A 26,268-nucleotide genomic window follows, 5' to 3' on the forward strand; every position below is an offset into this window, starting at 1 on the left:
GTCACTGGCGTTGACGGTGTGAAGCAACACGGATTTTTGACTTAATTTTGTTTTTTCTAAAAGTAAATTTAAAGGGGCGTTATCTTGCGTATAAACGTCGTGTGCGTCAAATTATTTAAACAAGAAGGGCACTGAAAAGAGCGCAAGCAAAGTGAAAGAATATGTTAAATGCAGCTTTTTATTTGGAAAAAAACGTAAATGTCGCAGTGTGAACTTTGGCCGCTTTGACGACCCGTACTGTGCTAAATCTACTTCCGCCTACCAGCGTACTTTAGTTGTCATGGCGGCGTTTCAAACTGATAACAAGCTCAGCTACAATTTTCCGAAGTTAATTTATCATGTCCATCAATGTTATTTTCATTTGTTCTCTATTACCAAAGATTGACGCCTAGTTGATTTGCGAATGTTACGAAAACACACTACAACGACTTGCGCGAGTAGGTCGTTTTTAGCATTAGCATTCTCTTATCGCTTAACCACCTGAGGCTTATTAGCGTTGACAGAGATTCAACAGAACAGAGGCTTGTTTTTAATATTTTAAAAATAGTTTCAATCGCAATGACCACACATTTCTCGAGAAATGTCCCCTCAAGTGCCTTCGAACATGGAAGGTGGAGAGACTTGACTTTAGGGACCAACGGAGGAGCTATGACTGCTGGGCTGCGCCACAACAAGGTAAACAAAGAGAGAGACCGAGATCTACAGAGTGTTTATCACTATGAATAAGTAACTTTATGATGGAGAAGACGATGAACAGCAGTTAGTGTTTTAGTTCCCGTTCTATGATCCAGCGGAACAGTTCTGCGTTGTAAAACCTGTAATGTTCCGTTTTTACTGAGTGTCTGAGAGGCTGTTCAGTATTGAGATGAAGAAAAACATAAAAACACACATCTGCTTACTTTGTCCTATTTCTTTTTTTAAATATTTTCAAATTTTATATATAGATATATATATATATATATACTTATTGAAGACAGCATTTGACACAGTGAGCATACAGTTAAGGGATATTTTGGAGATCTTTTTTTTGTTAAACTAGTGAGGCCACATTAGCCCACTACTGCTAGTTTGTTTTTTTTTAAATAGCATTCAGGAGGGAAGAGAGGCAGAGAGAAATGAGAGCTAAAACCATGAATTGAACCACGCTGTGTAATGTTCAAGTTCATTGACAGTAGGGTGACAACAGGAAGCCACAGCCGCTGAAGGTTATGTAGAAATGACACAGTAGTGTGGAAGCAAAGTTCTGGATGACATCAGTGTTGTTAGTTGGATGATATCATAGGTATAGCTTTTAGAGGGTGACATCATACAACAGTGCAGGAAGCTACGGACCGCATCATAGCCTCTGGTGGGAGATAAAGAGCAAAAGAAAAACCAAACCCAAGACCCGATCCACTCCCTTTCCCAACAGTTACCCACCCCTATCCTGGCCCGCCTGCGATAAAGAAACTATTTGGTGTTGAGGTTTCCAGTCATGGGTCAAACGTCACACTTACTGTACAAGTGATTTAGAGTTCTCAATTCTCCTCAACTGGAATATGCAGACACAGGTGAACCCCTATAACATACACCAGCAAGGCAGAATAGAAATACAACAGTAGAAACACCTCTTATTAGTTGAACATTGACATTGATGGGACAACTGTGACGTAATTGTATGGTTGTACCTAATAATGTGGCAACTGAGTGTATATCACAAGAAGTTGTAATAAAATAACGGATAGCATTTTACAATCCGCAGCTGTTGTTTAGTGACGCTGCGCCCGCCAGTGTATACAACCGTGCCACCCTTGTTGGTCGACCGGCCCCCATTATGATTGTAAAGCTCCTGCCGGTTCCAGGGGGGCAGGAGGAGGTGGACGACACCAGGAGCGTCGTCAGCTTCTCCACTTTATCTGAGGAGAGGATGGCAGCTGCCATTACGTTAGCCAAGCGCGACGTAAGACGGAGGCGTCTTGAGTCACTGAACAATTCTCCTGCCAAATCGCTCCTTGAAGATACTCCTCTCTATACGACAGATGAGGTAACTGATGTACATTATAAGTTGAATGTTGAATGGTCCTCTCACTTATGACATGACAACAAGTGCTGGTGTTTATTCTGTCCAATTAGTAATCCAAGTCTATCTTGTCATTCTTCAAGGACCTCGAAGCTACTTGCACAACAAAATTGAAAGTCTCAAGTCCAAAAGGGAAGGTGGCCCGACCTGGAGCTAGGAAGTTAGTGCCCAGTTTGCCCACGGTCGCTCATGATCACTCACCCCCAACCAGAGACCCCGGCCCAAGACCGCTCTTCAGAGGCCATCAGTTAAGCCAAGAGATCCGCAAGTTGCAAAACCAGCTGGAAGTCTACATCCAGAAAATAGAAACCCTGCCTAATAGAGGTAACCTTCAGTATCATCTGATACCCCTGCCTTAACCTCAACAGAGCCCTTTGTTTACATTGCATGGATTTTGATTATGATATGGGGGTTTGCACAACAGTGGTGAAGACGGAGGAACCAGTGGATTCTGATGAAGAAAACATGGTGGAGATACTCAGGCAGAAGCAGGCAGCTCGTTCAGCACGTATGCTCTATGTTCTCCAACAACAGGTATCTAATATCCCTGACTAATGTAATAGGATTGTTTGGTGTCTCTTAGTTTCTTGCACTTCGCTTAGATGCGGCATTCAACTCTATTCTTTTCAAATAGGTCAAAGAGATTGAAGCAGAAATAGAGAAACAACGCGGCCAGAAAATGTTGGAAACCAAAAAGGTACATCATAGTGCTCAGCAGAAGGCAGCCATTATGTATTTATGGGGCCGCAAACTGATTTACTCTCTGTTCTCCTCTCAGCCTGGGGTGATGCACCGGCTCGCTGCTGCTCACCGCGGGGCAATCAGGGCCATGCAGGTTTTTATCCATCAACTATCAGAGCTATCGACAGGCAAGCTGCCGGCTCATTACAGAGCGCTGGGTGAGCTTGTTCGCCAGCTCGCTCTGTGCGCGGCGAAGGTAGAGGTGGACCAAGGTTCGACCATTCCTGAGGCGACACTCAACATCCTGCAGAGAGTAGTGGTGAGCGACACGCATGGTGTTATAGTTGTCCACCTTTGTTTCCTTTTTTTTCTCAGAATTGATATAATATACAACTATTGAAGCTTTTCAAGGGTAAAAGCCAAGCGTCAATATCCATGCGGCCCTTTTGTTCCCTTTTTAGATTCTGGATTCTGTCCTCAGTAAACAAGAGATGCTTGAGCAGAAGCAAGCCCAAGCATGCAGCTCTCCTCCTCATCGCCGCATGTCACCCCCTCGTGCACCCAGGGGTCCCACCAGCTCCACCAGTCTACGAGGACCTCGGAGAGCTGCGGGTCCCAAAAGAGGCATCCACAGTGAGTATAGAGCAGGTGTTGACCTGGATTAGTAAGGCCAATAATTACTTGTTTTGCACACATTCATTTATGAAAACTCTATTTAACTCAACTCTTCTTACAGGAATATGATAATTTCTATATTTTCAATGTAAAGGTGATGCCACTCTTGCTGCTGAAGAGAAAATTATACACATGTGTATTGTTGAAGGACAAACCATGTAGTCCTCTTGGGGTCTCTGTGGAGCCTCTCCTTCAGTTGTGTTTGGGCTTCCTGCTGTGCTTGAATCACTGTCATTTGGTACAATTGTTTTTGGAGACCTGAGCAGGAGTGACAGCAAAGCAGGCGCTGGGGATTTGTGGCCTTTGGTTCCCCGCAGCTCGTTTTATGAGTAGGTACCTCCTGCTGGTATCTATTGGGCTGAGGCATCATGTAGAAGAGATGAGACAAACAACAAGTCAGCTGTATTTTATATCTCCCTAGAAACAAAGGTCCTTATACCATTACCTAAACCATGTACCACTTACTTCACTGTCAACAGGGATTCAACTGATTGTTGTCTGCAGGCAAGCAGTCTCATTGGCAATTTGTTTCTTAGCACAGAAGGCTTTAGCTCCTCAGGTTCCAAAGTGTTGTGTTTAATGGTGCTCAAGCAGTGCAAAGCTGACAGTCAGAGCAGCTCTTCAGGCACTTCTATTGAATAACACCAAATCTGTTTAGATCTAAACAAATCAATAGTTTCAGTGCTCATTTGTGTCGGCAGGTAGAAGAATGGCTTCACATAAGCCCAGGGCCCCTTCTGCTCCATCCGCGGATCGCAGTGCGGCGCTCAAGGCCGGCCTGGAGGACCTCATCCAGCAGAGGGAGCTGAAGGAAAGGCTTAGAGAATCTCGCCTCAATAACTACCGCAGAAGAGGAGGTGCTCTGCACCCTGAGAGGAGCAAGGCTGGCATGATAATGAAGGTAATATTTTTGAAGGTGTTCTACACAGTGTGCTTGATGATGGATCAGTGTGAGCTATTCTACAGTTCTCTGAAATAATGAAGGGTTTGCATCGTTGTTTTCCTTTGAGGTAGACCAGATGTGTCCTCCTGCCTCACATGCTACACAGACACGCACGTCAGATGGATTAGAGACTTCAAACGTTTCATCATGAGGCTGTATTTATGAAGTAATTATCAGTGATATTCCTCCTAAATTCGAGTCAGAGGTTTAACTTCAAAGAGCTGACCATGGTAGGGATTAGAAAAACCAAGCTAAGAGAAAGCGTGAGCTTGACCCAGTTGCTATGGATGAGGAGTGAACCGACTTTCTGATTGGTTAAAAGGGGATCAGTCTGCTGTTTTTGGATGTCAGCATCTGTAGCACTAAATACATTCTTGAATAGGTTCTTATAAATCAGCCATTTTGGAGCTACTCATCGTCTTAAGATATTTGTGAATATGGCCCCTGAATTATTGCGTCATTCATGCATATAAATCACTCCATCTGACCATTACTTGAAAATTGCTATCATATCTTTCAAGATATTTTTTTTATTTTTTATTCTATTATACTTTTCTTTATCTCGTAATCTTAATCCACATTCAAAGAAAATGTGTTCAACCTCTGAAATGAAAGATGTCAGATGCAAAATCTCTCCCTAACATATTTGATACTCTTTCATAGTGCAATCGGATGCAAGACGGAGGTTTCCAGCAGCCCACAGTCTCCTCTCGACTCCGAGTGAACCAGCTCCCACAGAAAGAACCCTCTGTGCCCTGGATGCCCACATCTCCCCACTCCTCCCCTCCACAACGGTGAGCATGTAATGGCCACATGTTAGATGTTGAAACCGAAGCACATTGTACCACACAAACTGATTTCAGTGGCGTTTTTTTGCTCTGGCTCTCATAAATATGCGTGTGATAAGCGCAAATTCAGGAGTGACCCAACATCAGAGGGACGTTTTGACATAATGCAGCCATTTTGTGTTGTAGCATTGATGTGGGTGTAAGTTCCTGCCAGGATTCGTCCCTGAAATGTGAGGGGAAAATCCTCTGACATTCCTCATTCACTGCACAAAAAACACCCACTCATTTGTGCTTAAAGGATAAAAATCTCACAAAACAGGTGCAGCTACAAAATCAACACCAAGTCTAATCTGTTTGGAATGGTGTGTGTGTGACAAGATGAGCCCGAGGAAATCTCTGTATAGTTGAGCTACATGTGAATGCCAGAAATCACTCTCGCAAAGTGATATCTGAAGCCTGTGAAATTGCCGGTTGCATGGCAGAAAGGCCCACCGTCTCTTTCTGTCTATTCTCTAGCTCTCAATTTTCCTGACGTGTCTCTTTGTGTATTCTGTTCTCTCGTACCTGCGCTGTGAATCCCCCCTCCCCCCGGCAGATCCGCTCCCAGGAGCCGACAGGAGCCTCGATGCCTCTTCTCCCCGGCGCAGCCCCGGACAAGCTCTCCAAAGCAGAAGGGGTCAGCGGAGTCGGCCGCCGAGCCCACGTTGAATCCAGACAAGAAGACACAAGCTCAGAGTGAAGCGTTAAGGTCAAGCCCACCTCCCACAACTCTGAAACTTGATTCCACTTGCTTCTCCAAACTGTTGTTTTCCCACGGAATGACTCATTCTCGCCTATAACGGAATGTTAATGAGTCGTCTGTAGCCACCGAGTTATTTCTAACTCCTACGCCAGACCCCACTTGCCGAGCGCCACGGGCAATATTCTGATTTAATTCAGATTTAATTCTCTCCTATAAATTAATCTAGGTGCCTGCTGGATTGGGTCCATTTCTCTTTTTTGACTGATTAATAGACGGCCTGTTTTTCATGCTAATAACAACCCTATTGATCAAGAGTCCTTCATATTTCCCTGTTTAATCAAATTTTAATCACTACACTTGTCCCCTCCAATTAATCACGGCCTGGAAGCTTGATTTTACACTTGAGGATTAAATATGAGGTTACTTTTTTTTTTTTTTTTTTTATTCCTACAGGGAGGCCTGGTTGGAGAAGATGACCATGCAGAGACTGAGAGAGCTCGATCAGCTGAGTAAAGATGAGGCAGAACGCATCCAGAGGCTCAGGTAGCAGCACAGAATTCTGTTCCCCCCTAAAATGGAGATTTACTCTCGTACCTCAGTTCAAACTATTATAGACGTTAGATCATGAAGTTGAACCCTGAACTGATCTCACTTTGAGTAGTTGTAAGACCTCTGTCAGGTTAAGACAGGATACATTTAGCACAATGTTCAAAGGCTTTGTTGCTCAGCTCTGTGATTGTTCTTAAAGCCGTAGTTATCTATTTCAGTCTATCACTGCAGGGTTAAAATTGTTTTGGTTGGCAGGTGTGGGGAGATGTCAACAACGCGGTGGGCCGAGAGAGCCGAGCAGGAAGCCAGGGAGAGAATCCAGCCCCTGATTGATGAGGTACAGGTAGGTGGAAGATCAAAGCTTTCTGATGTTGGCAGCCACTCTCTACTTCCTGTTATCACCTGAAAAAGAGTGAATAAATCGATACAGATGATCACTACTAATAAGAATCCTTACAGCTGTCATTCACCACCATGCCCACCTTCAACCTCACCTCGGCAAAGAAATACATTCCTTGATAGCTGTTGTGTTTTTATGGGCTAAGAGGGATTAGAACATTGTTTGCTTTTAGGTGATGGATCCAATCCAATTTTTTTCGTGTGTTTACCTCAGCAGATTAGTGCGTCCAGGAACAGAGACGGCTCCTCAGTGAGGGGTGGCCTCTCTGAGCAGACTGCAGAGAGGGTGAGCTGCTCTGCCGGTGCCAATACGTCTCCGGAGAGAGGAGTGTTGGCCCTGCATACTAAAAGCAACATAAACTTTAAACACTCTTTCACTTAGTTACAGTGCTTGTATTTCTCTCTGTTCTCTTCAATATCGTCCTCCACAGGCGGCGGAGAGTGCTGAGCAGCTGAGTGAAGCCCTGCTGGAGGATCTGTTGGAGGACACTGCTCAGGCAGCGTGGGCAGTTAAGGCTGACAAACGCATGGAGGGCCTGGCTCAGCGTGGGCTGCAGGCCCCCTCCCTGGAGGGAATGCTGCTGCGCATGGAGGAGATCCAGGTGAGAGCGTCTGTGCTCAAAGGTCCATCATGGAAAAGGTCACTGTTGAACCCCAAAGGTCAGCTGGGGTGTGTTTGGTATTGACGCATCATGGCAGCTTTGGGGCGGTGTTGTTTGTGGACAGATCTATATTCATTGTATGTGTTTCTCTCCGAATCAATGCATGTGTGAGCAGAGGGATGAGGACGAAGTGAGGAGACGGTTTGCCACTATCGCTTATTCAGACCTACTTTACTCAAGGCGACCAGGGCCAGCAGGTAAAAACCTCCACTCTCACTGTATTTCCACAAGTTAAGGTGTAGAGAGTGCTACAGCTGTCGAGCACTAATGGAACACCTTACATGCTGACTGAATATCTGATTTCATGGTTGTCTTTTCTCCCTCTCTTTCTCTCTGTCACCTGTCTCTGTCTTTGACACACACCACCCCTCCTCCTCCTCCTCCTCCTCCTGCTCTTTTGTTCTTCCCAGGACCTCAGTGCCAGGCTCCAGGCTCCAGGCCAGCCTCTCCTCAGCCAATTAGGCTCACAAAGCCTGTGCTGAAGCCCAGCTCTGCGGCTGATATTGTCCTTGAGAAACCTGTGGAGACTGGGTGGGTTGCTGTGTCCTTTACCCTTTTCTGCACTCAAGTCAGCTCTGATCTCATCATTTCCTCATGGCTTCCTCTCCTTTGCTTTTGAGTTCACTTTAAAAAAAAAAGGCTGAGTTCAAATGTTAGAGTGAAACACACTTCCTCTTCAGTCTCTTCAGCTTGGTTCTAGAAGACATTTTTCTGTCTGTCTTTTTTCTATATTAATATACGATCGTGTGTGTGTGCACGCAAAGAGCAAAGAAACGTGGTGTCTTTCCTGACGAGCACATTCCCCCCCCTCACTTTGTCTTATTGCTTTATAATCACTCTCACCGGGAGGCCTTTCCCTACCCACAAACCCCTGCTTCTTGGCTTCCGTACCCAGGGCAGGATCTATTCCTGACTCTGAGCTCAGACTTCATAGAGAGACCCTGTCCTGCCCTGGGCTTTGAATGCAGCTGCTGTCCTGCTTAAATTAACAAGGAACCTGCAAGGAAAAGGAAAAAACACGGCTCTGAGTTGTTCACCGGCAAGCCGGCACAATGTCGGGTTGAACAAATCCAGCCTGCCACGATATTAGCAGATTGAAGTCGGCCTTTTTTGGTGCCCCACATTCAACTTCCTCTATGGAAATTCTGACCCCAGATCTGGCTGTGCTGTGTGACTCATTCTTTACTTTGCTTTCTTTATGCAACAGTCAACCAATAGCTCTATTCTTGTTGGCCAACACGAGGCTGGCCTTTATAAGGCTCCTATTTACTGTCTACTCTGTCAGAGAAGGTGTTATTACCCTTTTCCCCTTTCCAGAGGTATCCAGCTTTGTTTTTTTCCATACTGCGTCTTAAGAACGTGTCATTACACAGGCGTTCCTTCTATGTTCAGTCTGTCAGTCAGAATGACACGAGGCTGAATGTGTTTGAACAGCCGGCCATGTTCAGAGTGCGTCGCCGCTTCATTGTATTACAAAGTCGGCACACAAAAGAGGACAAGTGTACATCGAACAAGCTGAAAATACATTCTAGGTTCATTAAAAAAGGATTTGAATTTACATAAATGTCCATCACAACTTGTCAGAACCCAAAGTGAGCTCGTTTACACAATAGAAGGTTCACAAAGGAAATACAATTTGAACATTTAGAAGCTGGAAACAGGTGTGATGTATTCATTATACAGTGTGTTATTGTATTGAAATGTTCTGGTGAGCGTTTGATCTGATCCGATGAGGTTCAACCAGTTGGTGTTTTAAATGGTTTCGGGAGCAGATTAGTTGGAATGAACTTTGGTATATCAGTTAAAGTGAATAATTGCTGATGAAGGTGGAATACTGTCATACTGAAAGTTGCAGTTTAAAGCATTTCAGGGCAGAAATACATGTGGTGAAGCTCAGGGTGGAGTGATTTCCTTAAGTATCCTTGTAGTGATTATCAGCGTGCCGTCGCGTCTCCTTTGCATTAAGATGCTCCTCAACAATTCCTTGTCCGTAATGAGACCGAGTTAGATTGAGAGAATGATTTCCTCTTCACACAGGGGCAGAGGGAGCTTCTGTCACATAACAAGCACATACTCAGAACACATTGATTAGGGCCAAATAACGTTACAGCCTCTCCTGACGAATACACACCCTCATCTTTAGGTTTATCCCTTTGTGCTGCTGTAACATCACAAGGTAATCAACCTTTGTCTGCTCCTGTACTCAGAGTTTGAGCCCGTTTTCATCCGTACAGACTCCCTGTGGTCTTTTCTTGGCCGGGCCATAAGCAGCACTGTGACAGCACACGCTCCTGACTGTTTGAAGTATTAAGTTTGCGTGTCCCCCACTGACCGCGGTGCATCGTATTGAAATTTGTCGGAATCAAAAAAACACATCAAATACATCATAATCCAGATGAACAGTAACCGGGCCGATGTAAAACCGTCTGTCGCCTGTGCGCTTGAATCAAATCACGCTGGGAAACAGCCTAGATTCAATCACGTAGCCCCAGTTAAATGTCAGAGGGTAACCAATCAAAACATTGATGTCGTCGTGGGACGTCGTCATGGGAGATAATGAACAATGTTGGGTTTTTTTCCCAGTTCAGTTCAGTTTTTCAGTTTCATCTGACGTACTCACAAGTGCCTGTAGGCCTCAGCTCAGTCTAGATTCATCTGTACTGTAAACATGTAAGACCGTGCCAGAGCAAAGTGGAGGCATTAGCGGGTAAATGGGGTTGACTAATGGCTCCATTAGATTGTGTTTAGTCACCACTCATGTTGAATTAGAAGGAAAAGGTAGAAATTATAGATTTGCTCGATGCCAGTAGAAGATGACAAACCAGGCAACACAAACCAAGTGTTGTCGTTGTTTGAGTCATCATCAGTGTTGACTTCATTACAGTTCAGGCTTTTGATTCAGTGTGCTGATGAGTGCGAAGTCCTGATTGTCTGTTTGCCCTGAGTCATGGATGTGATTTGTTTCCGCTTCACACACATTTCATACACACACACAGACGCACACCAGAGAGGAGAAAAGTGTGTGATGGTGACGAAGCTCATGGAACCAAACGTTTCTCAGCGCCCTGTCGCTGGGGGATTCTCTGGATGGTTCTGTGTGCTGATGGAGAGGCACAATGGCTGAGAGTAATTGGTTATTGCGTTCCAGATTGTTTGATTGCCTTTATAGTGGAGAGAGGGGCAGGACGGTGCTGCAGGAATGCAATTTTCACAAGAATTACCCTCAGATGACTTGTTTAAAAAAAAGCAGGAGCAGAGTGGCTCGGTGATTCTCTCCCATTTATCCTTAACAAAGGTAGCATCTGTCTGTCTGCTATTTATCTCTCTAAACTGTCAGAGCCTCAACAGCTGATATCACAGATGTATTATTATCATAAATTTTGGCAAATACTTTATTATTTTCATATCAAATACTGTAGTTTCCTATCATGTTATTGTCCAGGTGTAAATTATAGATCTTTGCCCAGATGTTTTTAATATTATGTATATATAAAAACCGAAATCAATCAATCAATCAATCAATCAATCAATTTCAACCATAGAAACTGCTTATGGTTATTAGTATTTGCCCTACAAACGTCTGATCAGTTGGCTCCTGCTCGGCCCGTCTGTCAGTGATTAGCCACGGCAGAGTGTGATCTTCCTCTCTTTACCTCGGTTATTTCTGTCACACAGACACAGACACAGTTGGGTGAGAGATTTCATCACCGAATACACAAGCAGGACAGACAGATAAAGGTTTACGTCTCCATGGTGAGGAGACACAGACACAGACCCCGATCGCCCCCCTCTCGGGTAATACCGACTGATCCTGCATCTGCAGGTCAAACAAATCACCGAGAGGATGAAAGCTGCATTCAGGAACATGTTTTCACCTCTTACGTGTCGACGCCTCCTTGTTTTGTGTCTGCCGCCGTTATGTAAAACGAGCCCCGGCCTCATGTTGCACTGTACGATACACGGCGATGTAACATGACAGCTCCACTCGCTCGCACCCGAGTCGAGATGTGAAAATTCGCCACCGTGGCCCCCTGAGATTGTTTTTTGGAACATCAAGGATTGCTGTGTAGTGTGTGTGAGTGAATAAACAGCCGTCCACACCACGCTGGTCTTTCCACCTGTTCTTAAAAGCCTCACTAGGGTCTCTGTGCTTTTTTAGCTGGAATTGCTCCCCCACCCGCCCCGCGCCCCCCCCGCTGTCTCTGACTCAGCCTCGGCGCAGCCTGCGTCCCCATTTGATGGATCACATATGGCGGCGCGCTTTGCCAGGTCCTCAGTTTACCCCCCTGGCAACGTGCGGCTGGAGAGAAGCGACAACGCCAAGAGTTGAAAAGCGTTTTGATGCGATTTTGCTAAAGGTCGAATCTGCAACCGTGTATTTTGGTTTGCGTTTCGTCTCCAGCAGGAGGTTGTTGGTAAATGTGATGACGTCGTTTGGTGGTTTAACCAAGCCGGAGCTCAGGTGCTCAGAAAACAGCTAATCAAGACATTTTGGACGAGCAGCCATGTTGATTACAGTGGCAGTCTGCTGATTCATGATTACCCTGCGTGTGTCGTGAGTCGCCCCTTCAGTTTAAACTCAAAGTTGAGCTGAGGCCGGGGGAGCACATTGGAGGCACTTTGCTTGGGGAGCTGCTGCGACACTAAATATAGCATCAATACTGCTGTTGCAAGAGCCAGGCTGATTTGTCCATGCAGAGAGGATTATGGAGCCAGACCATGGCAGTGCCCAGCTGAGGCTCAGTGTGAGCACGGGGCGCAGAGAGACGCCGCTCCTTAATTCACCCTGAGCTCCATATTGTTCACAGCCGCTGCCTCTGCTCAAGCGCCGCACCACACTCCATTCTGGCTCCACTAACCATAAATGAGCTCACATTTCCCCCACAGACACATTATTTAAAAGCCCTTTGCTCTTGTGATGCACTGAATGAATGAATGAATGAATGAATGAATGAATGAATGAATGGAGCGCTGATCAAGTTAATGAAAAGGTGTTGCGGGACTCTACCCATTAGTCTCACGTCATGACCGCCCTCTGTCTCCTCACAGCGTTCTGTCGGAGAGCAGCCTGTCGCAAGAAGCGTCACACGACGAGCAGCAGCCCAGAAAGGCCGGCGTGTTCCCCGGCCCAGCAGAGCGCAGCAGAGGGACCGTTATCGCCGTGCCGGGCAGAACGCTGAGGAGCATCCGGAGCTACCGGGACGACTACGACGCCCACCTCCGCCTTGTTGCTCACGAGGCCACCGGCAGCTTCGACCCCTGGGCTATTGCAGACAGGTAAAAAGCTGTAATGGCTCCTCTCCAAGCCCCTCCACGTGCTTCAAGAGACGTGCAGGCGAAAGAAAAGGCTGGTGAACACACACACACACGGGTCCTTCTAGTCGTTTCATCTCCCATCTTTTGAAACACACAGAGTCTTTTAAGCTCTGTGCCCGCCTCTCTCTTTGACTGGATAAGACATAAAAGGACATAACAGCTGTTTGTCTTGCATATTCACTCCTCAAAGCCACTTTGAAACAGATTTTTTTCTGTCTAGCTATGAGTTTAGTCCCTGGATGAAATTTTTATATTTCATTTTGGATTTTCTGCTTCAAAGCTGTACGGCAGACATAAACTCTATATTCCTCGTCCTCAGAGGCTCCTCTAGAGTTTATGGTTTGAGCCGTGCATCTCTGCCATTTACTGCTGTTTTTTACCGCCCACATACTGTACAGGGTTGCATATTTAAGGGAATTCTTAAGATGGTGCAGTGCAGCGTGAACAGGAGATCATTGTGTTTCTATGATAGATTAGACGTCACACTCTTGAGACGTTTGAGTCATTTCCCTCAGTACATCCCGAAAGACAGTTTGTCTCTTTTGCTTTGCGTCTCTCATTGTCTTCCGAGGGCGTAAACAGTTTTAGGAAGAAGCGGAGACGTGTTGTTCAGACCTACCCATGAGATCTGGATGCTTATCTCACTGCCTCATTATCCGCCCCTACATCTGTGGGCCGACGCTCGGATGAGGTGGAATTGTGCGTTTTGAGGATGTCGCATCAGGAGAGGAAATCCAATTATCTGTGCTTTCCCAGAGAGAGAACACACACACACACACACACACATATGCAGCACGAATATACGCCCCCCCCCCTCTCTCTCTCCCTGACACAGTGCAGGAACTGAAACCTGTCTGTGTGATGAGATGCTCAGAAGCTAGCCTGGTTTGGCTTTGTATCCCTCACCCCCCCCCCCCCCCCCCCCCCCCCTAAAATAGCCCCAGAAAGACTCCAGGGTTTAAATTGAATTTGAGTTTGCTTTGATGTATTTTTCATTGCGGTGCAGCTCGGTGAGAAAATGAACACAGAAACTCAAAGCAAAGCGCCATTGGCTCTTTGACAGCTCTACACACAAGTACTACAACCTTGTAAATCTTGTTTGCTTTGTGTTTCTTAAGTGTGTACCTCATTGATGTTCCTCTCTCATGTGCCTTGACCCAGACATTGATCGTAGCAGCAGGAGCGTTTTCAGATTTGTTCTTAACAATTTATTCCTCCGTAAGCAACGGACCTTTAGCAAGGTTCCATTTCTGGGAGATGTTGGAGATTCTGGAAAAAATACCGCTGTAGTCACACACACCGTCTGCATTTCCACGAGTCGTTCACGATGTCCGTTTCCATTACAGTTTCGGAAATAACTTCTTTATTGACTGGCGACAAAATCCCGCCTCAAGCAGGCGGGAAAACACATTTGCGATAGCCGAGGTCGATGAAATCCCGGACTATAGACTGCTTATGTTGATCCGTCTTCCAGAAAATGTGACTGTAACCTAACAACAATGTCCCATCTTTGTCCCCAGCCTGGCAGAGAACTTGCTGTCGGAGGCTCTGGCTGACGTGGCGGCAGAGTTCCAGGACGCGGTGGAGGAATACGCCGAGGCCGTCTTCACCTCAGAGTTCCTGCAGCCCATCCAGTCGCCTCCTGCTACAGCAGCTCTGGGCGTTGGTCAGCCTGTCGGGACTTAAGATGATCGGGAATTTGTCAGTTATCTACACGAGTTTCTACAAGAGTGGACATTTTTACAGAGAGAACGAAAGCATTACCATGGCCACATTATCCTACATTTACTGTGAAGTGAGAACACGTGACTTTATTTTACTTTGGTGTCATTTTTTTTTTTTTTAGTTAACCTGCAGGAGAACTAATTGTTGAATTGCACAGGAAGCTTGACATTCCCATTTGCCAGACTTCTCTTTCTGGTTCGTGTGTTGTGTGTGTGAATTCCAATTGGAAAGTTAGTGTAGATACGCTTTGAGGGGAACATTACAACATTATAGAGGATTATAAGATTACCATCCTCCCCTTCCACTCAGGATAAATCTCCGTGTGGATTAGTCACAGCTCCTATTTTCACATTGAAATATGGAAATAAATTAATGACATGTGGGACCTGACGTTATGTTGTAGGTGGCCATGGGCATCATGCATGAAATCTATTGTAATTTGATTTCCTATTGCTTTCGTGTTACAATAAAGGGTCTAAAACACAACAAACAGCTTTATCGCCATTTACCACTTACTGATTAGCTGGAGAACAGTTAATTGTGCACGGACGCATCTCCCCACAGCAGATGGACTCTTGAATTTATGCTCTGCTGGTATTGACTGACTGAATATCAGTCTCCAATGCAAAACAAAAACGACAAGAAAACATTTGAAGCCCTTTGGAGCAGCGTGAAAGCCGGAGTGACATAGCAGAGGCGACACTTGCAGATGTTTGGCCTGCCAGAGGCGACCGGCATCTGACAGGGGGACAAAGTGACGAAATGAATTAGCTCGCTTTGAAACGGGGACGGCTGGATTTCCTGAATCCTGCGTGGGCATCTGGATACGCCTGGGCTCACACACACGCACACACACACACACACACACACACACACACACACACACACACACACACACACACACACACACACACACACACACACACACACACACACACACACACACACACACACACACACACACACACTGGCAGCAGGATAAGTGGCTGGCTGGAAGCAGAGCGGGAGTGTAATACCCAGAGATCGTTCCTGATCCTTGACAATGGAGAAAAACATGAATTATGAGCTCAACTCTAATTTATCTTTCATTGTTCCGGCTCACAGCAGCCATCTGCCAAACCCCAGACAAGATGGGTAAGATAGTACATTTACATTTCTGCATCCTCAGCAGCCCCTTCTTGGCACCTGGGACTGAACTCTCCTGTCTTTCCAAAGACCAAGACAAATTGTGTTACATTGTTAACATAATATTGCAAACTGTGGAAAGACGGCTTTGTAACGATGCCAAAATGCAGACTTTTTAGACTGCATGCTTATTATTCATGTCTTGCTGCATCACTACTGATTTTCTGCATTATCTCTGTAGAAATATGCAGATATTTCTCAGAATACACTCTAACTTACCTCTGTTTTTCCACATTATTATATGTAGGTATGATCGGAGAAGTTCCACCTTGATGCCAGCCAGGCTGGATCTCCTTGGCCCAAACTTGGCCCCAAAAACAGACAGAATGGGTTTGCCTCATGTGATGACATCTCATCAGGAGGATTTGCTTCTGTGAATTTGTGATAAAATCCCTTTAATATTGACGGCAGAATTGTGTCAAGCTGGAATGAGATTTTGTCAGCGTTCATCTCTCTGTGCTCGGAACTCAGCAGAGCTCAACCCACATATTGACGTTGGTTTGTGACATTTGCATTCAACCAAATCCATTTGATTTTGGATTTGTGAATATTCAGTCTAATGGCTTTGCAAACGGTTATGATCATGTTTCTCGCTCCCCTTATACGTGTGTATATTCTTAAGAATTGTTGCAGAATCGTAGACGGCTGCGGCTGAGATGTGACTCACCGCTGAGTCATGTGCAAGGGATCTTCTCCTATTGCAAATCCAATTTAATTCAATTATTTCCAAATCTGGTCTTCCCGTAAAGAGAAGATACAGCACCTGTGACTGTAGGCTTGTTGGGTTTTTGACAGTTTGCTTCATAAAAATGTAAATATACATCATTCTCTCACAGCTTTGCTTCGGTGTAATTATAACTGAAGTGCCAGTGCTTTATTATCGCTCGTGTTACAAGTTATTGTCTGAAACAAGCAAGGAACCAACGTCCCTGAAGGATTATGAAAGAATGAGACTTTGGTGTGATACAATAGGGAGAAGTGAACAACAACATGGTTCATCATTTACGAGATAGTCTCAGAGTCTGAGGCGCAGAGCAGCAGCAGTGTAGCAGAGTAGTGTGACCTTTTCCCTCACTGCTACATCACCTATCAACTTTCTCCAACCCTCTGCTCTTCTACTTTACCTGGAGTAAAATGCTAAGTCATAAGAAACCGCCAATTACTGAAAGTGAAACTGGACTACGCTTGTCTGAAACCCAACGAGGGTAGGAAAAGCCTGAGAATTGTGTTTGACATGTGAGCAAACAAAAGATACATTGCATGCATTCACACTTTTTGTTTGCTAGCATTGACCCAGCAACGTTGCAGCTTGTGTTTCTCCATTGAGCAAGTTACTAAATCAAGTCTTAGTCAGCAAACAGCAACACGTCTGCACTTAAGGTGCTAAATCCAGTTTACAACGGCTCCCTACATGCCTAAATTTGCTGAGGCAGGGCTCGCTTTCATTTCCCCACTTGTCCCACAGTGGTAATCTGCTTTAATAAACACCAGTCAAGAGTTGCTGTGGGCCCTCTGCACGGTTTCTTTCTTCAGGTCTCATTCAAAAACCTCCAACACAAGTTTTTTTGATTCATCTGACAATAAAATGGTGTCTGTGGAACATTGCATGAAATCAAGTCAATAGGGAGGCAGGGTGCTCCATCACTGGATCGACAGAATGTCCTCGACTGAATGAGGCGGACATAGAGAGAAAAGGCCTCTTACAAAATACATACTCATAATTAAATTAGCCTTTTTCCTTTTCAGTTGGGTCCAACCAGTGAAGCCATTTGGTGTAACTGGTGTTATCTGTCTTGCTGGCGTCCTGGCCTTAAGGTTTTCTGCTCTCAGTGTTTCTTCATCTCGACTCTGTCTTTAGAGGCTGGCGTGTGTGTCATTGGCTTTCATGTCAGATATAAATTGAGTGTATTCCTAGTGGAGCTTGACAGCACAGTGAGGCCAGTACTCGGAGATCAGAGCCGCTGTTCAGCCACTGGCATTTTAATCTATCAATATTCATTTATGTGAAACAAGACAAATGACCAGATGATGCTATTGAGGCGATGCACTCAAATGTATGGTCATGCGCCCATGGCTCCAGGAAATATTCTCTAGGTGTTCACTGCTTCATCTGCTCCAGTGAACAGTAATCTGTCATGAATCTACAATGAGAGAATTCTATTTGTAGCAGTTCTCACTATTAGAGATCAATGAATTGCATGGAGGCTTAAGTTCAATCTTCTCTGAACCGGGACCAGATTTAAAGGATTTAAGACTCTGCAACACCATTTTTCTTCTTGAACCCATAAATAAATATTTTCTATTGTAGACCACCAAGGGACTCCCCCAACATGGCACCTGCTCCTCTAGTAATGGATGAGTGAAAAGAGAGATTGATTCCAGCTCTCAATGGTAAATTTTGGTGATTTAGTCTTCTTCTTCTCCTCCTCCCTCATTCCTCCTGTATCCTCCATATTCCATGTAGTTCCCTGCGTGATAACCACACTCCACACATATTGTATAATCCCAGAGGCAGAGCTGTCAAATGTGAGGACGCGGAAGATGGAGGGGGTTTGTCATCGTATAGCACTGCTGACAGTGACAGATTAACTTTGTCAGTGTTGCCATAACCACCCAGCATAATCAGAAGTGACTCTTACAGCAACATCCAAATAGATCAATCAAGTAACACCCTCTGCCTGGACACAACACTACTTCATCCCTCTTACATTTGCTCAAATGTTGTTGTTGTGAGTGTGACAGAGCACTTTTTCCCAAATTCCAGTCTGGGTTTATTCAACTAATAATCACCCACTGATAATGCATTGTCACGCTTATGATACGGCTAAATTAATTTATGACTAATTATTACCCCCCTGGACAGGCTGAGTGACAGTCTGCTGCCCTTCCACCGACTGTAGTCAGTGAAATGTGCTTGCCATCATAAATCATTGACAACAACCCATTCTGTGAACGGTCTGTTGCTTGATTTCCCAAGTTGACGTCATTGCAGAAAAAGAACCATTAGTTTCCAGTGAACATCCAGCGGTCACTTGTTTATGCCTTATTCATTCTCACTTGTAGTGGGGCTGTTTCATGGAGTTACACTAACTTGCCCCTAGATGTCGCCATGTTGCTTCATACTTGTAACAGCAACTCTTGGCTTGGTGATACAAAGTAGCTTGGCTATATGAGACGGTAGCGAGCAATGTAGTTATCTGGATGACCGGTCAATTATCAATTTCAACATTATTAGAATTAAGAAATTACATGACCGCTTAATGATGCCACTGACCAATCCGAATTGAGCATTACAGAGAGCCATGAGGCCACGAAACTCAAAAATCTCTGTCCAACTTTTTGAAAAAGTACTATAAAGCAGCTGCTGAAGTCAGATCACCGACTGGGAACTGGATCCCTGGAAGTAGGATGTCTGAATTTACAACTTGGAAATTCAGACATCAGAATTTGAATGGAATACATCTTCAGTGAGTGTCTGTTACAGTTAATGCTTTTGACGATCCAATTTCTCCATGGTGCGTTCAGGTGCTCTTCAGAGACGATCGGTGTTGTGGGGGGGGTGCATAGGGGCCCAACGCAACTCATCTCACCTGGGGCCCTCTAAAAGGCTAAAGCCGGCCCTGCCAAGACTGAACCATCTGTGCCGTGACGTGTCTTCTGTATCTTCCAGGTGAATGAGACTCAAACGGAGGCGCAGCAGTGACAGCACAGGTGCGGCTAACAACTTTCACATCCCGGCGTGGAGTTTACCGGAGCAGCTTTGTGTCCCTTCTCCATCCTCCACACCGGAGTGAGAGAGACGCACGGACGCCCTTCAAAGCAGCTCTGGCCGCGGTCGTGTGCGCACCGCTGGAGGCAGTCGAGCTGCAGCGCCGGAGCTCGTTTTTGGTGGAACTCCGGCTGGTTGTTAACGGCGGAGTGGGAGAGGAGAACGGGGGGAAGAGAGAGAGAGAGAGAGAGATAGAGAGAGAGAGATAGAGAGGGGGGAGCTGGACGGGCATGACATGTGAGCCAAGTCTGCTCAGATACAGCAATTAACGCTAACTATGTCTGTGGCGGCGGCTCGGCGCTCGGAGAGACTTGGCACAGGTGAACGGGAGCCCGGCTGCATTTTGTGCCTTGTTTTGGCTGTTTGAGTGTCTCTGCTCGCGCTCCTCCGCGGCGGAAGCGAAGGAGGGAAGAACCGTCACGCAGCTCGGCGACTCGGCGGCTCCGGGTGTCTGCTTCACCCAGGGACGGTGGTGGTAGTGGTGGTGGTGGTGGTGTTATCATCAACTACCGGGACGCCGTGCCACCGTAGAGGAGAACGGCGGGACGGGCATTGTTTGACTGACAGCGCTCAGAGGACACGGACACCATGTCGAGGGAGGGCAGGGGACGAGGTAAGAGAAGCTAACAGGTAGACGCTCCGTGAGTCCCACCGGCGGCTTGTGACGCGCCGCGCAGGGGGGACAATCTGCAGGAATGCGTGGTGTCAAGGCGGACACGGTGGACGCTCCGTGTGTGGGGGACACGGAGCGTCCAGCCCGGTCTGTCCCTGTCCCCCTGTCCTCTTCTCTGTCTATCATTGTTTTCCTGTGTGTCCGTTCTCTTTCGCTGTCTGTGTCTGCCTGTCCTTCTCTGCTTGTCTGCTATTCTGTATCTGTCCTCTGTCTGACTGCGCTTCTCTGTCTTTCTGTCCCTTTGTATCTCTTTCAGTCCTCTATATCTGTCCTTGTCATTGTCTCTGTCCACCTGTCTCTGTCTGCTCTAATCTTTGTCTGTCTCTTTGGCTTTCCAGCCTCCTGCTAATCTTGTCCGTCTGTTTGTCCTCCAGTTTGTCTTCCCTCCTGCCAAGAGCGTGACTCAGAGTCTGTCTCTCTCTCTCTGTATGTCTGTCTACCTGTTTGGCTGTGTCTGTCTGTTCTGGCACTTCTACCATTTGGGCTGAATTTGTCATTCAATCAATACATCTCATTAATTGTGTTCTATTCTAGAATTGTAGAACAGTTTTGCTGCTCATCATTCACCAAGTTTCATCCACTTTTTGCTCTTTTTTGTTTAAGGACAAATAGAAAATGTGAGCGGTTTTGTTTTCTCCACCTCCATGAAATTTGCCTTTTAGCCATTAAATCATGTGCTTGATTGTCACGCGAGTTTTGGTTAATCGCAAAAAAACAAAATTCCATTATGTATTCTGTAGGTATCTTTACCTTCTCAGGTGTTCCGCAAATGCAGTATTTCTTGTCAAAATTGTCTTTCCAACCAAGATTTTCGACCATTTGAAGTGCTGACGTAAAACAAAACGTAAATTGGATTGAAATGCACAACGTGGAGTTCTGAGGTGTGTATCAGCAAGCGTCCCTGAGCAAGAAACTGAATCCCAACCAGTTTGATGTTGTTGTTGTTCTGCCCAGTGTGGCAGGAGCTGTGGGCATACACAAAGTATCAGATCAATACTATACTCAGTCAGGACTGAAAGGTAAACAGCGGGGCTTTGACTCCAGGTCGAGCTGTGACTCATTGCTGTTTGTAGTTCCATAAATAGACTGTTTTCTCTTTTATGAACGGCCTGATTAAAGCACATTAACACAGTCAGGTCGGAGGTCGGAGGAGAGTGTATATATCTGGACACACATTTTGTGAAGGGCTAACTTGCATTTCCGGATCTGGCATTTGTTCTGAATGAGGGCGAGAAGTTTTGTTCCCAGTAGCTTGTTAAAATTGAAGCATTTTGACTTTAACAGCGGCTCGTACAGGACGGATTATTTTACCCCAATCCACGGGAAAACCAATTTTGATCTTAACAGCTGCAACCTGATGCTGTCTCCCGTTAATCCTAATTATAGTGCAGTGAACCTCGCCGTAAATTCACTCAATGATAGAAACTCTGGTGCTTTGTGCATTATTTCAGTCACGCTTGATAAAACGATGTGAACCCTGTAATGCTCCGACAGGCTGCTGGCAGATAGACGTCGACGTGTAATATGTGACGTTAATCCTGCTACAGTCATATTTCATTCCTATAGTGTCTCTGTTTTCATTAAATATCGCTTGACCTCGTTTGGCGGGCGTATTTTATAACGTGGAGCCGTTTTTATAGGAGAGTGTTCACCAAAGGCCCAGATGAGGCGAGGGTTGACTTTTAATATCATGTCTTTCACTTCTGTATGCTGATGTGGATGTTATCGCCCTCATTTTCAATTATAAAGAAGAAGGCGGCATGGGAAACCCACACTTTAATTCTTAAGTTAATCTCTCTCTCTCTCTCTCCCTCTCTCTCTCTCTCTCTCTCTCTACACAGCTAATGCAAAACCTGCTTTGATTTCACAAGATAATAAGATACTTCATTATTACATTCTATGCTGATGAGCCACATCTAAGTTTGACTGTTTGAAGTGCTTTTTAGCTACAAAGACGCAGTCGTGTGCTGAGATTCACTGTTGGCTTTAAACATTAAAAGATAGCTTGAGCTGAATAGAAATGATCTTAACTTTTTCTGAGGCTTTGGTCTTAGATTTAAGCAGGTATGACTCAGACGGATGAGAGAATCCTGTTGTAGCTGATCCGAAGCTTTGATTCATGCAGGGGTAAACACAACCCTCCTTCACAGCTGTGCTTTGCTTCGCCTTCCAAATGGCCCCCTATCTTACCCAGCTGGTTTGGGAATTCAAACCGTCAACCTTTTTAGTTACGCTTCGGCTTCTCCGTCCTCCAGGCTGGTGCCACCTCTTGTATCGAGCGGCGGCTCAGAGCCAGATAGGTGTTGTGTTGCCAAGCCTCTTTTGGAACACTTGCTTCTCTAATTGCCCTTGATCATCTGTGTCGTCCCCCTGGAGTTTGGATAGTTTATTGATGATCCCTGCTGTGTCTTCGTCTTACTGCTCTACCCGTCACTCCCGTGTACAGCCCGAGTTGTCGCACCTCCCGAGCTGTTTGTTTTTTCAATTTGCTGTCCAAATAGAATGAATAGGTTGGCTACTTACTGCTTTGCTGAGATTCAGCGTCAAGCTAAAAATAGAGCAGCAGGATGCAGATGAACTGTTGCTCTCTCTGTCGCTCTTTTCCATTCTCTGTCTCCCTCCTCTCTCTCTATAAAGGGAACCGGGCTGAGAGCTTTATAGAGTGTTGAGTCATCATAAAGGGTCATGTAGGCTATAGAGCCCAAGCAGATTCTCAGCTGGTTGCATTTAGTTTGATGCTCTCAATTGATCTTCAAATAAAATCGTTATAACCTAATTTAAGACAGGATAAATACCTGATATTCTGTATTAGACCAAGAGAGCTCGTTGTATGTACTGTTGCTGTGCCGACAAATGCTCCAGCGACAGCCTGCTCAACAAGCAGCACCACAATGTTCTTTGAACGCTACAGAGGCGTGTGCTAATGCATTCAGCCCGCGACCTCTGTTATTTTATTTGAGCATACAAAACAGTGTTAATTTAAATTTAATGGCTGCTTGTCATGGGGAGGCACACTGGGCCTGTGTCAGGGAGCATTTAGTCGCTGTGAACACAGCAACTGGTCTCCTGCTACTTAAGGTCAGAGACAAAACTGAAGCGGCGGTTTTACATGCCAAAGAAAAAGTCTAAACACTGAAGAAACGGCTTATTTTGCAGTCACTTCCAATTTCTGGCTGTAGAATTGAAATATCACTCAAACTGTTGGGATATGCTTCCTAAAAGCATGATTACAGAGTGCTCTTTATGTCAGATGATTAGCTAGAATAATTTGCTTAAAATCCTTGTAGTGTGTCCGACCATGAGAGAGAAACTGTCTCAAGTGTCTGAAGGAAGCAGCCACCTGCCATTCTGCTCACTGTTCAGTCCGTCAGCCCAATGGTGAAATTACATTTTAATTTTCCACAAACCAATGCAGGATGAAAGCTGAAACGAAAGCAGAATATGATAAGCAGGAAGGCTGCTGAGCCATTCTTACTGTTTGGAGAGATTAGAGCCACACAGACACATGGGGTCTGCTGCTCCAACCAGGCCTGATACCTTTGGTGTGCAGTATAATTTTGTGTCATTTTAAGTCTCACCCTGGTGGTCAGTGGTTTAAAATGTTCATTTGAGTGTCTTAAAATTATACTTTGTTATCTTACACATATAATATTTGGTGCACGACGTTTGCACAAAGTTTTAAGTCGAAGCTCAAATTGTGTGGATTGGGAAAATGGATCTGCTCCTTTTCATTTTAGAGCAGTGCTCTCTGGGTTGTCGTGTTTGGGAACAAGTTGATGGTTCAACTTGGTGGTGGATTGATTTCACAGGCAATACACAGCACATAGTGCATAGAGTGTATGTGTAATGCTCAGAGCTATCACTTTAAACACAATTGTTGCTGGGCAAACAGCCAGATAGCAGCTTTGTTGATATGCTCAGCGTCACCTCAAGGCAGGTAACAAGAATCCAAACTTATATTATTGTTACGTGAGATTGCATTGGAGCTCAGCGGTTAAGAATCTATTGAATCCAATGAAAGGCGTCTGCATTAATTTTTGAGGTGCTCTGTGCCTCACAACCTCTCGGTCTGACTGTTAGGAGAAGTGAATTCATCATGTTTCACTGCTGCAACACTTTGGATTTAAGCTCCTCCAAATCCCTCCGACTTTACTTGCCTTTACTTGCCTTTATTTGCCTTTACCGCGAGGTGAGCTGAGGTTAAACGATGCGTGGACTCCACCACAGCCAGTGCCACCTGGAAACACACCCCTTCACTCGCCGTCATCCTCGCACATATGGCCGATGTGGTTCAAACAGGCAGGTAGGCAGCGCCGGCTTAGTAACCATGATCTGCTTGTTGTGATGTAGCAATCCATTAGCAGGAGAAGCGAGCGTGTTGATCTACATAGCTGCAGTGCTGAGAAATTGCATCTATGGGGAACATGCCTGCAGGGGGTGAAACTGACTGATCGAACATTTTTGAGCAGACATCAATCTCGCGCGATTTTTTTCCTTTGGCTGTGAAAATTGATTTAAATTGTGAGCTGAAATGGTGTTCAATTAAATTAGAGGGCAGGCTATTAATAGCTGTTGGAGCTCACGGAGGCTGAAGATGGCTTTGCTGTCATATTAACATTTTGCAGCTCATAATGCAGGAGTCACTGCAAGCCTTTTTCTGCAATATGTCTTATCAGTGCCATGTGATTTTCATCATGTTGCATGTTGGAGTCGGGCACAGAAGCACGTTCTCATTTCCTCCCCTTTCTCTATGCACAGAAAAGAAATATTATTGGATTTCCTCTCCAGACTCGGAAGATATCACCCTCAGCTGCCGTGGCTTTTCCAATATTGATTCAGAAGCGGTTTGCTTCATCGGAGAGCCCTCGTGTCTTTCCTCTCCACGTGAAGTGAGCCGTCGCCTTCGAATGTGACCTAGAAGCTTTTTGGCTGCATTCCTTCACAGTCATTCATTATTCAATGTTCCTAAATTTAAATGACGTAGCCCAGAACCATCTGGTTTGGAGTGATTGCAATGAGAGATAAATCACCAGCCGGAGGAAAATCTTGAAGGATGATGGGATTTGATCAAAAGCAGAGCAGCTGTCAGAGGAAGTGGACTTTGAGCCTACAGGGCAGTTCTTGACACCGAGGCTTTGCTCATTTTAATCTTAACCCCGGACACATTATGAGCGTCTTCCCCAAGCACACAGTTAAGCATCTGAGCAAATTTCTCATTTAAGATAAAGTAAAAATCCACTTGCTTTTTGCATCCACATTAACCTTGTGGCAGTCGGCCAACAGCGATGTAATAGATGACTGGAGCTGCGGCGAATGATGCCATCGCCTAAGAAAACTATTTTAGTTTAGGTGGAGAAGGTTACCATTTGCAAATCATTTTATAAATGAAAATAGTCCCATTGAAGCCCATAGTGATGGTTTGTTGGGTTGTGAACGCTCCTCTGCCTCCGGCTGAATGTGATATTGATATTGATTTACTTTGAGCCCACTAGTGCTATAAACTGTTGTGCTCCATCATGGTTCTGCAATATTTTTCACAGGTAAATACAATCTAAAACATACTTTGTTTTTACTTGTAGTAATTCTCAATATTTGAGTGTTTTTATCAATGGCAAGCACTAATACATTTAATTTCTACCTATTTAAGTTAGAAATTTCCTCTTGATTCTCTCCATCTGGAGGCAGTGTGCCAGTCCAAGGTTAGACGTTGCCCTTCGCCAGTGATTTTTGGCAGAGTAGTCGGGGTGTATTGTGCTCAGGAAGCTTTAGAGATGAATGAGTTAGATCATAAATCTTCCAGGCGCAGCTATTCTTTCATTCCGTCCCAGTCTTACCAATGCGGAATTCATAATTTCACACGTTCCACTTGAAAACATTTCCATGATATCGCAGCTGTAAACTGGTTATGGTGTCTGTGGTGACGTTCAGTTTAACCTTGTCTGTCCATTCAGGAGATTAAACTGAGAAGCAACGCTTAATAGAGCAATGGCATCCTGTGACGAGTATGACCGCAAGAAGAAGCCTGATATAGCTTTATCTAATATGAACACGTCTGCAGCTCCTTGGCAATGATAAACAAAACAACTGTCTCAGACATTGGCT

General features: G+C 45.2%; 2 protein-coding genes across 4 annotated transcripts in view; both read left to right on the plus strand.

The window, feature by feature from the left end:
• The first annotated feature begins 253 nt into the window (after positions 1–253).
• Positions 254–15,018, plus strand: kiaa0753 (KIAA0753 ortholog). Of its 3 annotated transcripts, none has more exons than XM_076145895.1 (18): positions 254–675; positions 1,742–2,023; positions 2,143–2,383; positions 2,484–2,593; positions 2,694–2,756; positions 2,838–3,059; positions 3,202–3,373; positions 4,117–4,316; positions 5,022–5,152; positions 5,742–5,894; positions 6,342–6,431; positions 6,693–6,780; positions 7,051–7,122; positions 7,268–7,438; positions 7,614–7,695; positions 7,909–8,029; positions 12,548–12,775; positions 14,335–15,018. In XM_076145895.1, the coding sequence occupies exons 1-18, from the start codon at positions 559–561 to the stop codon at positions 14,498–14,500; spliced, it is 2,709 nt and encodes a 902-aa protein (XP_076002010.1). In that variant the 5' UTR covers positions 254–558; the 3' UTR covers positions 14,501–15,018. The 3 variants fall into 3 exon arrangements, with proteins under 3 accessions (XP_076002010.1, XP_076002011.1, XP_076002012.1); XM_076145896.1 differs by having other exon boundaries at positions 7,054–7,122; XM_076145897.1 differs by having other exon boundaries at positions 6,693–6,774.
• A 4,392-nt stretch (positions 15,019–19,410) lies between these two features.
• The window catches only part of pitpnm3 (PITPNM family member 3), a 55,544-nt gene continuing 48,686 nt past the window's right edge, over positions 19,411–26,268 (plus strand). The window contains exon 1 of the mRNA XM_076146523.1: positions 19,411–20,106. Coding sequence (XP_076002638.1) covers positions 20,082–20,106 — 25 coding nt within the window. The 5' untranslated portion in view covers positions 19,411–20,081. The remainder of the gene's footprint in view (positions 20,107–26,268) is intronic.

The sequence above is a fragment of the Genypterus blacodes genome, unplaced genomic scaffold (assembly GCF_046128005.1).
Source record: "Genypterus blacodes isolate CSIRO-AG114 ecotype Tasmania unplaced genomic scaffold, CSIRO-AGI_Gbla_v1 ptg000032l_1, whole genome shotgun sequence".
Classification (NCBI taxonomy): domain Eukaryota; kingdom Metazoa; phylum Chordata; class Actinopteri; order Ophidiiformes; family Ophidiidae; genus Genypterus; species Genypterus blacodes.